Source organism: Scatophagus argus, chromosome 3 (assembly GCF_020382885.2).
Source record: "Scatophagus argus isolate fScaArg1 chromosome 3, fScaArg1.pri, whole genome shotgun sequence".
NCBI classification, from domain to species: domain Eukaryota; kingdom Metazoa; phylum Chordata; class Actinopteri; family Scatophagidae; genus Scatophagus; species Scatophagus argus.
The window spans coordinates 10,716,087-10,733,518 of record NC_058495.1 but is presented as its reverse complement, the minus strand read 5'-3'; the positions used below and the strand labels follow the sequence as shown (position 1 = coordinate 10,733,518).

The 17,432-nt window shown below is 41.7% G+C and overlaps 1 protein-coding gene across 3 annotated transcripts in view; it reads right to left on the bottom strand.

The window, feature by feature from the left end:
• Positions 1 to 17,432, bottom strand: part of foxj3 (forkhead box J3) — a 69,009-nt gene continuing 51,577 nt past the window's right edge. For all 3 annotated transcript variants that reach the window (XM_046383386.1, XM_046383385.1, XM_046383384.1), the window contains 8 exons: positions 16,139 to 16,240; positions 12,277 to 12,405; positions 9,972 to 10,146; positions 7,365 to 7,823; positions 6,645 to 6,746; positions 5,792 to 5,983; positions 5,101 to 5,199; positions 1 to 4,982 (listed from right to left, as the gene is read on the bottom strand). In XM_046383386.1, coding sequence (XP_046239342.1) covers positions 4,870 to 4,982; positions 5,101 to 5,199; positions 5,792 to 5,983; positions 6,645 to 6,746; positions 7,365 to 7,823; positions 9,972 to 10,146; positions 12,277 to 12,405; positions 16,139 to 16,240 — 1,371 coding nt within the window. In that variant the 3' untranslated portion in view covers positions 1 to 4,869. The remainder of the gene's footprint in view (positions 4,983 to 5,100; positions 5,200 to 5,791; positions 5,984 to 6,644; positions 6,747 to 7,364; positions 7,824 to 9,971; positions 10,147 to 12,276; positions 12,406 to 16,138; positions 16,241 to 17,432) is intronic.

Here is a 17,432-nt window from a genome sequence, read left to right as displayed (position 1 = left end):
CACAGTGAAGTTACCATATTTTATTTCTTTTAAGTGCCATTCATGCATATTGGGGAAGGGGGTGGGGTGGGCGGTGGTATCGACAATTCTAATAACACTTGAGTTATTTTACAGCACTAAACGAATACAAAGAGTAGCTGTGTCACCTCATTGGACAACAAAAGTAATAAACCGTGCAATAAACAAAAAAAAGGACAAATAGGAAGAAATAAAATACAAGAAATGACAAAGACAAAATCAAAAAAAAAAAGAAAAAGAAAAAGAAAACACAAACCAAATATATATTATCAGCACTGAAACACTGAATGTAGAACCATAGTACAGGTAAAAGGTAGTGTCACACAAAAAGCCAACGCATTTTCATCACATATATACAATATAGATATATACATACTGTCACCCTCTGATTGGACAATAACAAAATACTATTCTTTTACCTCCTCTCTTTCATGAATAAGACCCACTCCTGCCTTGATACCCCACCCCCAAGAGGAAAAAGGGGATGATTGAAAAGACATTTATGTACAAGCACAACAACACACCAGCACTGAATAAAATAGGCCCCAATCAGCAGTACTTGTTGGCAGTTCTCTCCCACATTGTAACAAGGCTTTTTTTCTCCATCTTCTCATCTTTTTTCCCCACTAATGGTAATCTCTCTGGCAGGTACATGTCCAGCGGAATTTAAAAACTTAAATTGTTTCTTGAAAAAAAGACCTCAACGTCACACAAGCCAACACACACACACACACACACACACACACACGCACGTAAATTTGTGATTGTGATCCAGTCATTGTCTTCACCTTTCCCCCTTTTAGCCACGTCTTTTGCCACAAATCTTTCGATTTTCTCATGGGCTACTGTGCTCAAATAGTAGCTTGTGTGTTCAGTCTTCACCTGGAAGAGTGGACACACGTCACCTTCACACCAACCAAGGACTCACCGGATGTTCTCTATTGTATGTCCATAGAGTCCAGATGAATACACATTGATACACTGATGCTCTTTTTTTGTTTTTGTTCTTGTTTTTTTTTTTTGTTTTTTTTTTTAAAAACTGTTGTCTTCACTTGCAGTCCTTTGGCCCACACTCACCTAAAGAATCACAACTTGGGTCACTCAACTGATTGCTGTATTGGGTCTGAGCACTTATTAAGAAAATCTGGCAGTTGACCAAAGCTTTAAAAAAATCATAGCCGAGATCCACAGGCAAGGCAATCGACCATATACAGGAGACATTTCATCTACAAAGACAGACAAAACTTTGCAGAAAGAAGCAGGAGTGGACAGGCATGATTGACAGGGAGAAAAAAAGTTAGCTGAAAATATAAAAATGAATGGCAGTATCAACAGCTGAAAGAAAGAAAATTGACTTCATCTGCACAGTGCAGCTCCAGACAGTTTAACAGAAGATGAACAGTATAAAAGTGGGCTGGTTTGAGTTTCTAATAATCTGTGTTCAAATGTAGAAACGTATGGGGATGTTAGACCCAACAAAACAACCGTGTGAGACTTAAACATTCTCCTTCTCACAATACCCAACATATTATGCATTATAATTAAAACAAAAAGAATCCATGATTGTCATCCAAATATGAAATCAAGACAACAGTAACCATTTGAGTGCCTAGTTGCTATCTTAAAAGAATTATTGGGAAACATACCTCTTTGCCCTCTTATTGAAAGTTAGATGAGAAGATCAATCACCCTTTTGTACAGTCAATGCAAAGCTACAGCCAGTAGACAGCTAGCTTAGCTTAATACAGGTCACTGGGAACAGGCCTAAACAGCTAGCCTGGCTCTGTCTGACAGGAACAAAATCCTCCTACCAGCACCTCTACAGCTTATTAATGACCACATCGTATCTCCAGGAAGTGACTGGACCAAGCTAAGAAACAGCCTGTCACATAACCAGATAACACATATAACCTTGTTTTTACACTAAGGTTGCTGTATAAATAAATAAACAAATTAGATACAGTGTGTTGATTGGTGAGCTTTAGAGGTGCTTCCAGGCAGATTTCGATACTTTAGGACAGAGACAGGCAAGCTAGTTTCTAGTCTTTATGCTAACCAGCTGGTGGCTGTAGCTTCATATTTACTGTACAGATATGAGTCTTAACAATCTTTTTTGGTAAGAACGCAAATAAGTACATCTCCCCAAATGTTGAACTTTTCCTTTTAACAAGGACGCACAGTGTCATTGATGCAAAGTACCTTACACACTTCAGCAGTTTTGCAGAGGAGAAATAATCTTGTTAATTGTCAACTGTGGACAATGCCTTATAACCGCCTTGAGGGCTCAGACAGTATGTGACTGAATGAATAACTAGCATGTTGGTGACTAGCTTTTCAGATCCAGGAGGTGCTTTGCATCTTGAAAACGGTTCCTGTTGATTGAAGGTGTAAGTGTGCAAAGGGTGTTTTTTTTTCTTTTTTCTTTCTTCCTTTTTGTTTTTTTTTTTTCAACATAGTGTCTCTGAAGTTCAGCACCTGTCTGATTAGGAGCCACTTGTCACAGGACACAGAGGACAGGTCTCCAGAATCGCTGATCTCCCTGTTCTTCTCACAAAAAATGCATGTCACCAGTCCAGTCTTTAATCAATGTGTGCATCTGTTTTTGTGCTCATAGATAGCATAAAGATGATTGCAGCAATCACTCATAGCCCTAACATTTCAATAAAACCAAAACAAGCACACACACACGCCCGCACACACACACACTCTTCACGTACTGCATCATGAGTCACATTTCTCATTCTGTTATGATTGTATAATAGCAAAAACTTGCGCTATTGAACTATCACAACAAAATGTTGGGCAGTTTTATATATATATTTAAAAAAAAAAACATATCTCCATAATATAAAAGCCAGAAGTGATAATAGACGCCGAGTGTAGCACTGAAAACTTGCTTTGATGTACAATAGGTGGAAAAAGGCATTGATGTGGACTGCAGCTCAAGCTACAAATCAAAGAGACAAAGAAGAACTCTTGTTGTCCTCTAAATAAAAAGTTCAACATCTGATGCATATTTCATTGATCATTAATCAATCAAAATATTTGGATATTTAAGAAGCTTTCACACCATTTCCTCTTTTGAGACTAGGATGAGAACTGTATGGTAGATTTTTTTCATTTTAAAACATTTTATTGGTCTACTTGTGATGTTTCCAGTCAGTGAGGCTTGCATACAGGATCTTTATGTTTTATCTGTTACTGTCACTAGTCTAAAATTTCCAAATATAATTTGCTTACTTTGCTTGCTTCAAATACAGTCTCCACAGTAAATGTGAAGCCATCTCCAACACACAATTAGCTTAGCTTAGCACAAAGACTTGCAAGCTTTAGAGGTGTTGATAGACAGATTCTGTAGACAGAGATTTAGACAGAGCCTGGTTAGCTGTTTCTTTCATGAGACCAAACCACATGGGCTTTTAAACAAAAATCTGCCTGACCAAAGCAGAGCCCAGCTGATACTGGATTGTTGAAGCAGACACAATACCAATATGTGAAAGATTAAACAGATCAGATAATAATATATCTGAGTTTCTCTACAATCATTTTTAAAGAAATGTGACCATGAGTGCTGAAAGGGACACTCTGAAAATCAACTTAACTTTATCTCTGGCCTATGTGAGACATTTCTGTATGGCAATTACTGTTACTTATTTTACTTAATGGCTGACATATATGCCGCTACCAACATACTGATGATAAGCTAGGATTCGCCGACAGTCACACTCCATTCCAAATTATTTCATTAATTCTGAATTTTGGTGGCTTGTGACATGATCAATAGGCTACTCATCAAAAAAGGATGGACTTTACTATAAATAATAGCTTGACTCGTAAAGCAGTTATCAACTGACAGAATGTACACAGAGAACTTAAACCTCAAGTTACTTTGGGTTGAATGGATTTGGAAATAGATACATGTCTGACTTCCCTGTATTTCACCTTCTTCTCGCACTCATTATATTGGCTCACCCTGAAGTGCTTGAGACAGAGAACCAAGAAGAAATAAAAAGCTGCTTTTCTCCCATAGCTAACCTGCTGCAGTGAATCTGATCACAACGGTTGGCGATCAAAACAGATCTCAATTTTTTTTCTGAGATCTCTCTCTCACCGTCTTTCTTGGTTTGTGTAATATCAAGCCTGCTTAGACATTTAACACCCTGTTCAAAACCTCAGTTCTTGTAAACCTAACTCTACCACCAGTTTAGCCAACGTGGGGCCCACTTTCTCCCAAAAAGTGACCAACGAGCACCATCACATTACTCACAGAGACGGCCTGTGTTTCTTTAAAAAGAAAAAAAAAAAAAAAGAAAGAAAAAAAAGAAAAAAATAAAATTTTTTTTAGAGAGATAGATGATAGATAGATGAGAGATAAACTCATCCCAGAGGCAGCTGAGGCCAATGTCAACACGAGAAGAATTACAAGCTGAACACGTCGCTCAAATCACATAACAGTTACGGAGCAGGGGGTCGGGAAGTCTGGGGTGGGGGATTCGGACTTTGGAAGGCTGCTCGCTAGGGGAGAGGGGTGGCTGAGGAGCTGAGGAGCTGTGGTTTAGACATGAATGTGTTCTACTTGTCTTAAGACAAGTACATAAGCAATCACTTTAACATGTCCGACTAAATATGATTGTCTTCAAAGTAACATTTTCTAGTTATGTTTTGCTTTTGTAAAAATGTCAGAACTCTGAAGTCTGTCTTTTCTCCAAGGCTTTTCAAATGCTCTTCTGCATCCCACCCACAGTGGCCTCCTCCTCCTCCTCCTCCTGTAGCCTTTCAGCTCAGCCTGGCTTCTACTAGCTTCCACCTCCTCTCCACGCTCCCTTTTGTTTGCAGGATGAGGTCTGGGGGCTAGACAATAGAGTCCCAATCAAAGTCATCCTGGATGTCATCAGCTGGCATGCGATGCATCTGGAAGTTTCTAGTAGGTATCATATGCTGCTGGTTCATCTGTGCATGGTGTCCTGGAGAGAGAACAAGGAGAAGAAAGAGTCAAATTCACTCAGAAACAGCTAATATACGGTTTCATAGTGGTTGTAACTAAATTTATTAATTATGTTTTACTGTGTGGCTTCATGTCACCTGTCATTGTGGGTCCCGTACTGCTCATGGGGGGCATGTGTGGATATCCTGGAGGGCCCATCATGGACATGCCCTGTCTGGAGTCCATGTAGAGATTTCCTGAGGAGGGAAACAGAATAAAACTTTATTTTAGGACTTACTTATGCCTGGCGATGTACCTCTTCATATGTAATTCACCAATAATGTTCTATACTTTTATTTACATGGCCAGAACTGGCAGACTGGAAGCTGCAAACAAGGGGTTGTTTCGATTTAAGGGGTCACAAGCCAAAAAGGTTGGGTGTCACTGACAAGCAGAACAAACAGAGCTCATATTGTGCAACAATACTTCAGGTAAAGTAAGGTAAGGGTTAACTTTAGACTGCTTGCTCTTTCAGAGAGGAACCACGAAATGAGATAAAATAAATAAATCAGACAATGGACTTGTGTATTAATTTTTACAGACTTTTTAAACTAAGAGTTGGGTATGAATTCATATCCTTAAAGAAATCAGAAAGACCCCATAGTTAGACAGACACTGCAGCTGTAAGTAGCTATATTCTGTAAAATTACATAATATGACATCACATGATACAATTACATGATGAATCCCGAATCTGCCGTTGTGTCAAAACAACAGCTACTCACCACAGCTACACAAATTCAATGTTGACACAAATAAAGTTGTAGGCTTAAGGAGAAGGTGTTTAACCTGTGTTGAGGTGCTGGCTGGGTTTGGTGGGGTGCATGGAGCCATGGCAAACCGGAGACTGCACTGCCCCTTGTGGCTGGATTACACCGGTACGGGCGAAAAACTGGTTGATGGACGAGCAGAGGTCTGCGATCTGGGTGGGTTCCAGGGACCAATTGTTCAACTCCGCTTGTCTCATACTCTCCCTTAATCCTTCAAAATAGAAAATTTATAGACAGGACAGTCAGAGTTACCATCAGAGATAGAGACTGTGTGTGTGTGTGTGTGTGTGTGTGTGTGTGTGTGGGCACTAAGATGCCTTTGTGACAACGAAATGTAGCTGACTGTCATAAGAACATATATTTAGTAAGAAACTAATTTACAAACACAAAGCAGAAACTTTGGCTGCAATATGTATTCATTGTGTCAGTAACCTTCAGTGGGTGATATTTAAAAACATCCTACCTTGCAATCCCAGACTGTAATTGGATAAACTGACCTGCTGAGCTCAGTGTTTTGGTAATTAAACTTGAAGGCAGTGTTATTTAATTGAAGAGCTCAGTTTAATTAAACTCATAATCAACTCCACAGTGTCAACACTTCAGAACTCAATCAAAAGCCGGAGCAGTACTGTACTATCTGCTCTTCTTTTTAAATGTCGGTTTCTTCTAATCTAAAAAAAAAATAAAATAAAATAAAATAATAAAAAATATCTTAATCTATGACAAATCATACAAATACATTACGGAATTATATTAGTTTAATATTTGCAATTTATTATTGTATATATTCACTATATGCACTGAATATATGCACTGTGCATATATTTGTTTAATATATGCAATAAGTTCTGTTTGTATTTTCCAAACTGCACCTTGGAAAGGTGAAAGGTCGACATCAGCCCAGTTATAGCTGCTAGCAATACGACAGCTTTCTTTCAGTGCATCCAGATTTGGGTACCAGTCAGACAGTAAACCTGCAAGACACACACAGGATACTATATGTAACATTACAAGACAGGAGACTTGAAGGATATAGGTAATTGCTTCTATCTCCTCCTTCCTCTGTCTCCTGGGACAAATACAGATTTAGCCCTAATTCCAACATTTGTGGGCTACTGCACAATAATTGCTGCTGTAATTGTTATTTAGGTATTAGGATTAGGTAATAAGGCCAGATGAAGTATTTTCACTGTAGTAACATTTTATTGTTGTGCAGGCAGTCTTGTAGTGCTAAATAAATGAGAAGGTAACACCAAATAAAATGGTTTTATCAGGTTTCAAAACTGCTCAGCACCATGTTGCGGCCACTAGGAGGAGCCAGTCGACTCTGGAAAAGCTGCACAAGTCAGTGGATGCAGCATTGCTTTGTTCTCACCACAGCAAAGATAATGAATCAGATGATGATTTACTGTCTACCACATTAAACAATTTCTCAATGCTTTATGACAAAAAATGAGGACTGATAAAAAAAAAATTATCCTGTGGTAAGCATTTGCTCTTGGAGACATGTCTGTGTAATGAACGATGAATGAAGAGAAAACAACACAGTGACACTGGCTTAAAGGAAGACAATGACAGAGAGAGGGTCTTACCTGTGTTGCAGGCCATCTGTTGCTGGGTAGGATGGGGCTGGTGGGAGAGGCTCTGATGCTGTTGTCCATGTTGAGAAGGGTGCTGGCTGTGCTGCGTGTGTTGGGAGGGGTGTGGCGTGTGTTGCTGTGGGTGCTGGCTGTGGGTCGGGTGCTGTGATGGGTGCTGCCCATGCTGAGAGTGTGCAGCGTGCTGGGGGTGCTGACTGTGTTGATTGTGTTGGTTGTGGGGGCCGCCGTGCTGAGAGAGGTGCTGTGCGTGGGGCGAGCTGTGGCCCGGATGGGCTTGGGCAGGATGGGACAGGGGCACCTGGCCACTGTTGGTGGAGTGGCTGTTGGGGTGGCTGTTGGGTTGGTTGTTTGATAGGCTGTTCTGAGTGCTAATGGTGCCACTGGGGGAGTGCTGATAGGAGCAGGAGGTGTGGGTCTGCTGGGAGGAATCTGACGGTATGCCCATTAGACCTGGGAAACAAAACACAACAATACAAAGCTTGTAATATTAGTGTTGAAACGCTCGATAACCAGAAAATTATGTAAACCATTTTGATCATTAATAGTGCTTTTTTATTATTGATTAGTTTACAGGTTATTTTCCAAGTTAAGCAATTAGTTGTTTTGTCTATAAAACATCGGAAAAAAAAGAAAAACGGCCATCACATTTTGCCCTATTCAATATACAAAATGGAGGAAATTCGCAAATACGCAGAGGAGGCTGGAACAAGCAAATGGTTTGGCATTTTTGGCTCAGTGGCTCAAATTATTATATGATCATCAGAACTGTTGCAGATGAATTTTCTGTCAATCAACTAATTGTTCATCAAGTAAAAACATTAACATACACTTGTTTCAGCTTCTCAACTGTGAGGATTTGCTTTAAAAAATTTAAAACTAAATATGTTTAGGTAGGTTTGTCATTATAAATAATGCAAAATTACAGACATTACCCTGGACTCTGGGAATCAGTGGCTCTTAAAATAACTGACAAATTATTTGACAATGCAAATATCTGAAGTTGAAGCTGAGGAAAAGAGACTACTAATTCCACCAAAATGTCAGTCACATGGTTTCTGACTGTCCTCACTGCATTATAAGAACACACCTGTTGTTGAAATACAAAGAGAGCCTGGGGCTTCACGTGTAGAAACAGCCTCTTAAGGCCTTGTATCTTAACATCTTACAATAATGGGATCTCAGCCTCCCGTGTTTAAGTAGTTCTACACTTGAAACAGACCAGCTGCCATTTTGTTGGACCTGGGAATGACTCAGCATTAAGTTGTGTCTCTCAGGTTCATGAGCTGGAGCTGCAATCGCCTCTCCTCTCCAGCTACACAGTCCATGATTGTCTTTGACAAATTCATTGTGTGCTCTTTAACAGACATGACTGGACCATGAACATCTGCACACCCAACTGCAATCATCTGAGTGCCAGGGAGTGGTCTTAAGAGGCCCTGTCCTTCACAGCTTTGGCACAGTAAACCTATTTCACTAGAGTGCTTTTAGAGCTGACTCTGGCCCTGCACCTCCACAATCGGCACGTAACACTCACTGCAGGGGTGACAAAGGTGCATCTCTTATCAGCACAGAAAGCCCATTGTCCAACCAGGGAAATACAGAAAGCAATTAACGCCGCACCAGAATAATAATGCGAGCTCATTACCTATTATCAAAGCCAGTGAATTAGCTCACTGTCTACAGCGGCAGAGTGTGAAATCCTCCAGCTCGATTATTTACGCTTTTTAATTGCTAGAGCTTGTCTGACTAAGAGATTTCACTTTTATGCGCATAAAAAAGGTAACAACTTTCGACTAATGAAACATAGATGATAGATTAAAGGAGAGGAACTCTTTGAAAACATTAGCATGAAATGCATTTGATTTGTGAAAGTAGGTTATACACAGAAAGCTCAGTCTACTTTGCTCATAACCCGCTTGTCAAGTGCTCTTTGTTTATCAGTCAATCAGATTACAAGCAAAAATGTATTTTGCTCTGTGGGGACTCACAGGCTTTTGGAAAGCTGTGCCCTATCCACCACTACGTATTATATTGTACAAAATTCCCATCATTATGACAAATGAACCTCAAATCCAACAGATTTACTCAGGACTTGGGCACCCTGTAAACTCGTCCACTCTTCTGATGAAACACAGCCTACATGAGAAAACATCTCAAATATGACAAGATGCTGAAAATCTTCATGTAATTTGAAAAATATAAAGCAAGTAAAAGATGGTGTAATGCATTAATTCTGAATTAACCATTAAATATATGCAGTAACATCTCTTTTAAATCCTCTAATAAAATATTTAAGACATGAGTTCTCAGGCTCTGCTTCTGAATATGAAATGAGGCCTTTCCACATCACCCTGGCAAAACACCAAGAAAATACTATACTATAATACAGTATAGATTTGCACTAAAGGCGAGTAAGCCTGTTGAATACCTGTTCACTTCTCAGTAAACTTAATTAGTTTCTAAAGACTCTCTATAGCCCCAGCTGTTACGAACAAATCCACATTAGGAAAATCGTTCTGAGAATCATCCTGTTCCTTGATAAATGAAGCTTAGGCTCTCTATTAGGTTTCGACTTGATGCTCCCTTGAGGCTACTCACCTTGTTGGCTGAAGGACTGCTCAAAAACAGACTTGTAAAGGCTGCGGAAGGAGGCACTGAGATCTTCGAATTCAGAGAACAGGAGCTGCTTATCCCTGTCTGGCATGTTGTACTGGGACTGAGGGGGCTGCTGGAGGCTCATAGACTGTGACACGGGCTCTGGGTGACTAGTCACCTGCGGAGATTAAGGGATAAAGAAAACTTAAGATTTACAAGAACAAAGATTGATACAGAGTGCAAAATAAGATTACATTCAGTGTAGATTTTGTTTAAGTACCCTTTCCAGAGTTCTGCTACATCTGCATGTCAGATTAAATGGACTATTGGTGCTAAGAGGAGGGCACTAGAATGTTCAAACATACAAATTAATGATACACACACTGTTCAAAGATACCTAGCATGCTCATTTGATCATGGAAGGGCAAAAAAACCCTCTACAATATTTAATTCAAATTGGTGGTTTATGTGTATGTATGCAGCAGCCAAACACAAGTCAAATACCAGGACTGATCGATTCTTCTGGGGCACCACGGAAAAAAATGTTGTTTCTGTCTGAAGGGGCGTCGTCAACACAACATGTAAAGAACAATTATACAAACCGCAACAATCTAGGTCAGCGCCTTGCTCACATAACATTAAGAGACCAACTGGAATAGACACAAACCCAATACTCAGGTGGCCAAGCAAAATGTATTTAAAACAAAATCAATAGCAATACCTTGTACAAATAAGCAACCATTTTATCCATGTATTTGTGTGGGCAGTCAATGTTATGCACTGGCCCTGGGTGTGAGAGAGAGCATAGTTCCCCTCCAGCAATGAGTTTGTCTACAAGATTCACCACCGCAAGAGTAGCGATGCAAAACCATTGCTATTTCACAAAGCAGGACCTGACCTGTGTCCACTGTGGGCTAGCATTACAAAAGAGGTCACGTCCAATTTTTGATCATAACATCTTCCTCTTCCAAGATGTGGGCAGGCTACTGAAATGCATGTCTCACAGTCTGGCTTGGGTAAGAGTGAGGAGGTGATAATAAAGCCAGAGTGTTTACTGTGAGTTGCTGCTTCTGCTGTGTGTGTGTGTGAGTGTGTGTGTGTGTGAGAGAGAGAGAGAGAGAGAGAGAGAGAGAGAGAGAGAGAGAGAGAGAGAGAGAGAGAGAGAGAGCACATCCATCAGGCAGAGCCGATCGATGCCCAGAGCCTGGAGCAGGGAGCACTCTAGGATGCGGGAGGACCACACCAAAGAGGGGGCATCTCTGGTGGGAGGACATGAGAAGAAGAGCTTCTCTTTGTCTCGCTTCCAGGAGCGTGCACATTTTTCTCTGTTTCCCTTAACCCCCTTCCTGATGTTGTACTCCAGCGCATGTCCACCCTGGACCTCGGTCTATTGCTGTTTACGGCTGAGCTTATCTGAAGAAAACCTCCTGGGGCTCTCTGATCAGATAAAATATGGGATACAGTACATTTTCTAAGTCTGGCAGTGTTTCATTTTCATTCTTTTAGTGAATGTAGCTATCCCACAGTTTGAAAAATGTGAATAAAATGACAATGTATCATTTGGCCTTAGCGCCGGTAGTGCAAAAAGAAATCATCAATTACACCAGATTTATATAAATACCTTGTTATAAATACACAACTAAGAGACTCTCACAAGTTGCAACATCAACAACCAGCATCCTACACCCTATTCACCATTTAAGGAACAGTGAGGCCACAGTATATTTGTGGCAAGGTAACCACGATCCTACAGCAGGAACTTATTTGTACCAGCAGTGATGTAGATTGATAGGCACAAATGAACGACACACAGTCCAAGTAACTAGACCCACTAGGGTCTCCAGTAGGATCGGGCCCAAATTAAATGTAATATAAATGGGTCGGATAGTCAGTCTGTCAATATGGATATGGATTCAAGTAAACTCACGATCAGCTCTGATCACATGGTGCATCATAATCATTGCCGTTTTGTGTTTTTTGGCACAAGGGGGAAAAATGGCATTTATCACTACTCTTTTTTCAACTGCAGCTACCAGTTACCAGTGTCTCTTTCTATTTGGGTGTGTTCAGGTTCATCCACATGCTGAATCACAACTTATCATCCTCTGGTATTTTCAGACTGAAGAGTGAACCTATCTTTTGTAAGTAACATAAAGAGAGAGAGATGACAAGACATGAAGGGAAACAAGGCATCCTTTTGTTGAAAATAGATTTAGGCACACTGAGTTAAGGTTTCCCACAGGTACATTTCAAACAGCATTCAGAAATTTACATTTGAAGACCTCTAAAATGTATCGTTTGGTCTTACCGGTGTATAGCTGTGCACGCTGCCCACACTGTTAAGATTGACGGAGGCCAGACTCTGATCAGACAGGCTGTTGTTAAGGCTGCTTCTTGGACTATCACTCCCTTCCTGGTCTGTGTTGTACAACGCCACCTGAAACACATACATGTACATTAGCTTATTCTGTCTTAGACTCACACAGACATTATTTTACCAAAGTCATCTCCACTTTTGCTGATGTTAGAGCAATTCAGCATTCCTTTGAGATAATGGGTATGAAAGGTAACACAGGTGTATAGTTAATGTAATTTAGAATGCAAAGCCTGAGCATGTGTGTGCTGCATGCAACGGCATGTCATAATAGTAGAGTACTTTGTTTTCACTTTACTGAAAGTGTGTGAGAGGCACACAGGTTGCCGCTGAACACCCATGACAGTCACTGAGGGGTTCCAGCTGAACATGTAAAGGGGTCTGGAGACAGCTGAGACATTCCCATCACTAAAGGTCACACGACTGCCGATGTCAGCCACATCTGCTCACCGAGCGCAAATCCATTTGGGACAGCTAACAAAGAATTTCAGTGCAGCCAAGACACTGACCTTTCAATACAGCAGCAAAACTGGGCGAACCACTTCAGGACGACACTCTTAATTATCGTCTAACAAGGTTTAGTCCTCCTACCCTTCCCAAATAAAGTGCATCGTCAGACAATTAAGACAAAAGTAAGAAGAACGATCCAGATAATGAAATTAATGATACCCACAGAGAATAGCCCATGTGCTGAGTTTTGTATTGTGAGCAAGAAATGGCAGTAACACACTGATGATTTTCAAGTGAAAGAAGGTCTGGTATTCTAAGATTGGGGTGTGTGTGTGTGTGTGTGTGTGTGTGTGTGTGTGTGTCAGTCCATGACTGAGTCCAGCATGGTGGCTTCTGCTCATCACTGTGTGCAGAACAGAGTGGGCTCTGTGCTCAGCACAATGAGACAGCAGTGGCAGCAGCCTTCAGGCAGGCAGATTGGCCAGGCCCTGCCCAGCACCCTGCTTCTCAGCAGCAACAGCAGTAGACTGAAGCCTCTTGTCTTTCTACTGAGGCGCAGTGAGCTACCATGGAGGCTACAAGGAGGCAAGGATGCAGAGAAACCCAGGCAGCTCTGACTGCCTGGCTTGCTGACTAACATGCTGGTAGGAATCCAGGACCCACACATGCAGAGTGAGAGCGTCCGATCATACTAAGCTTTTAATATGGAGCTTGGCTCCTGAGCTGGTAGAATGAGATCGAAATACTGCGATTTAAATAAAACAGAGTGCAAAAGCTGAATCCAAGCAACACTGTATAAGGAAGAAGGGAGAGGCTGAGGGAGAGGAGAATAAGGAGGTAGTAAGAGAAGCTCATTAGGCGATTCTAGCTTTCCTCCACTCAGTGTGGGCCTGGCTCCAGTGTTCATTAGCGTGAAGGGGAACGCAATGAGCAGCTAAGACTGAAGGCTTAAGCACGTCCACAAAATCAGCCCTACAATGCTAATCAAAAACAGCGTGCCACAGAAATATAAATGTTATGTGTAATGAAGTCATAAAACAGCCTTTAAGCCTCAAGTCTCTCACCGCAAACTATTTTTACTCCACTCACCCATAAAGTGTGATGATTTCAAAACCTTACTGCTCTGTGGTTTACACAGACCCCAGAGTCCCCTGAGTAAAGACGCCCACTCAATCATGCTCCGTCACCCAGTCACATCTCGCGACATATGTAGAAGCACGCAAAAACATATGACACACACGCCCATTTCTACAGCTACAGATGTGCACAAAGATATGGTAACACACACACACATACAAAAACACACGGACAGAGGCAGGCATGTTCATACAGGCAGGAGCAGCTCCACAATAAATGTTGTGTACAATGTTAGCTAGTAGGCAAGCGAGTCAGAGTGCTATTCTTAGCAGTGAATTAAGTAAAAAGCCAGAGGTGTCTTTTACATGGGGGCCTAATCTGGAGCATGAGACATGGATTATGAAATCAAAGCAAGATTGGCCCAGGTGTCTCCAACAATGCCAGCAAGCATTGAGCACAATCCCTGTATGCAGGATTGAACAGACAGGGAGAGACAGAGGAAGAGAGAGGGAAGAGATGGGAGAGAGAGCGAGTGAGAGAGAGAGACGGGGAAAAAGGCCAGACTATTCATCAGCAAACACACTTCCAACACTCTTGTCCTGTCCTGTGTTCTCCTCTCTCCCTTCGTCATCACACTTCAGTGCCAGAGTTTCATCAAATTCACGCAAATGTTTACGGTCACCTCAGAACACAACCTTTTGGGGGTGAGTCTGAGTCTAGTGTGTGAGAAAGGGATGGTGTGAGGGTGAGGTGGGTTGGGGGGCAGTGAGGAATGTCTGACAGGAGAGAGAAAGAGATTCTTGCTGGTTCAGTAGTCCTTTTGCCAGCGTCTCCAATTGGTCTATCTGAGAAGGCGGGAATGAGGGGGAGAGACTGGAATAGAAAGGGAGAGAGAGAAAAACAGAGAGAGGGAATTCCTGTGGCTTGGCACACTGCACCGAAAGAGGCGTGGCCTATCGTGTGTTTACAATGTAAGACAGTGAGAAACAAGCTCTCTCTGAGGAATTAAGACCTCAGATCTGTTGCTATCTCACTTTGTCTTCTGTTCACTTTACCACCATAGCAGGTTTTGTCACAATCAAGCGAACAAAAATGGGACAAATCAGAAGCTTTTTTATCAGCTCTTGGAATAGCATAGTTTTGTGCAGATTTAATGTTTTCTGCTTGTTGCTCTCCTGAGTTATTTGACTGAAGGTATTTGATGGCAGGAGTCCAGACTCTAAACTGTCAGCTCTTCATATTAGGGCTTTATTATGCTGTCACTGCTGCTGGAGATTGGTGCGACGGCAAAGTGCTCGTTTGTAGCAATCAGAGGGGAAAAAGGGTCATCTTTCTCCACACTTGGGCCCAGGAATCTGTCTGCTACAGTCACATGAAAAGCTGTATGTTCTCCATGGAAGCAGCCCTAACCACTCGTCACTGACACACTCTTCAAAACAAGCTGAAACACTCTGTAACATACTTTACATACGTCTACACACAAGTTACACACACAAACCGACTCCTTTTTCCTTTGAGCACCCCTTTTCACGTAAAACCAGGGATTTTTTTTTCTAACGCTTGCAGCAAACGAATAAGCCACTCTTGTAGGCTTTTTAAAAGTACACCTGAGAGCGGGCCCCACTGGGCTCAGAGGATGAGAGCTTAAGGTTAAAAAGCCTATTTAAATTTCAGAGTGAGCGGCACACTCACAGCTAACAGCTAGCAGTCCCTGTAGCTTTGCTCTGTGATGTACAAGTGTTTCTAAGCTTTTACACATTCAAAAAAAAAAAAAAAACAAATTAAAAAACTACAGAGAGCAGACGGAACCAGCAACACGGGTGGTCAGCTGTAATGTGGTCACAGAGTGAGAGACATGACTCTTAATGTCAACCTCTACTACAGGTGAAAATACAGAAACCACATGCAGCATGTGGTGTATCCTATTGCAAGGCTGCATGGGACTGTGTAAGGTCTATCAGGTTGCAAAGTGCCAAGTATCAGCGTGAGAATCGTATTTCCGTGCTGAAGATAACAAGAGCCTGCTGTCTGTTGTTGTAGAGGGAAAAAGGTGCTGCAGTGCAGATAGTTGTGTATTTTGGTGTGGGTTGCATTGCTGAGAAGCTTTAGGCATATGAGCATGTGCTTGTGCTTGTGCGTGTATCTCCCCTCCACTAGAGTGCTCCTCTCACTGTGGGGAATAGTGCTGTAGGTGGTTGGAGAAGTGGGTGGGGTCAGGGTGCAGCCAGGTGTGTGTTGGAGCTGGAGGCTGGATGGCTGGTTGTAGTACCTTGTTAGTCACAGTGTTGATTGCCAGCGTTGGAGAGGCACTTCCAGGGATCATACACTCCATCCCCAAAGACTCCGACTCCAGGCTGTACGGCGTAGAAGCCTGTGAGGGTTGAGGGTGTGGAGGTAGACAATAAACAAACAAATAAATAAATAAATATGAACACTAGCCAATTATTAAACACATGAAATGAAAAATTATATTTGTGACAAATCTTGCACTCAGACCACATACATATCCATCTGCACTATGAAAAAAATAAAGAATTATTGTCATAGGACAGAACACCTTTATTTAGGTCACATTTGAACTGTGCTATTCTGGAAAGATGGAGACCTCTTCATGCCCACCCTCAACCTCATTTCCTACCAATAATACAACCTCACACACAGACAAACATACACACACATGCATGCCCTCTTCTTGCTGTATAGACACACTGTTGTGAGAGATAACTCTGCCATGCCTGTCTCGCAAAACTGCTTACTGTAAGAGGATTGACTGCCAACAATACCATTTTTAATTCATGATAAACATAAATGAGATTTCACAAACTCTCAATTTCAATGTCTGAGACTCTTAATGGAACACCTTGTAGGCAGACAGTGTGTTGGGGTGGGGTGGGGGTGTGCACAGCGCATGTGTCCTACAGAAAACACACTCTTCACTTGGTGCATTCTTATGTGTCATGCTCAAATGAACTGCATCAGGAGAGCTTTGGTTAAAACTGTTGGCAGAGCAGCATAATACCAACAAGGTACTTCTCCTGTGCCTTGACCATTTGTTGTAAATAAAATCTCACACCCTCAAAAAGATGCAGTTTGTTGAATGAATTTGATAGTATTTCAATGCTGCAGGGCAACTACATTAGCAGAATGTTAAGTTTTACGAAGTCTCTGTGCTGGTGTTTGTGTGTGTATGTGAAAGAGACAATGGTGTGTGTTCATGTGTGCGCATTAGTCTGCTTTGCCGGCCTAACAGAATCCTTCTTTTCTTGTTGCCTCTGGTCAGCCACATTGTGGAGAAGGAGGAGACAAGAGACCGCTGCGTTGGGATGCCCCAGGGCCAGGTCAGTCTGAGCAGCTCACTAAAACCTCTACAGCTGTATGTAATGCTGGACGAAACTCATCCATAATTAAAGACAAAAGCTCCCGCTCAGAATAGCCAGCGCACACAGCTCTGCATTAATTGATGTTTGTTAAAAAAAAAAAGAAAAAACGGTGAGTGCAGAATGTAATGTATGTAATAGCTGCCTGGGGTATAGTTTATTAATAAGGACCCCACTTCACGACAG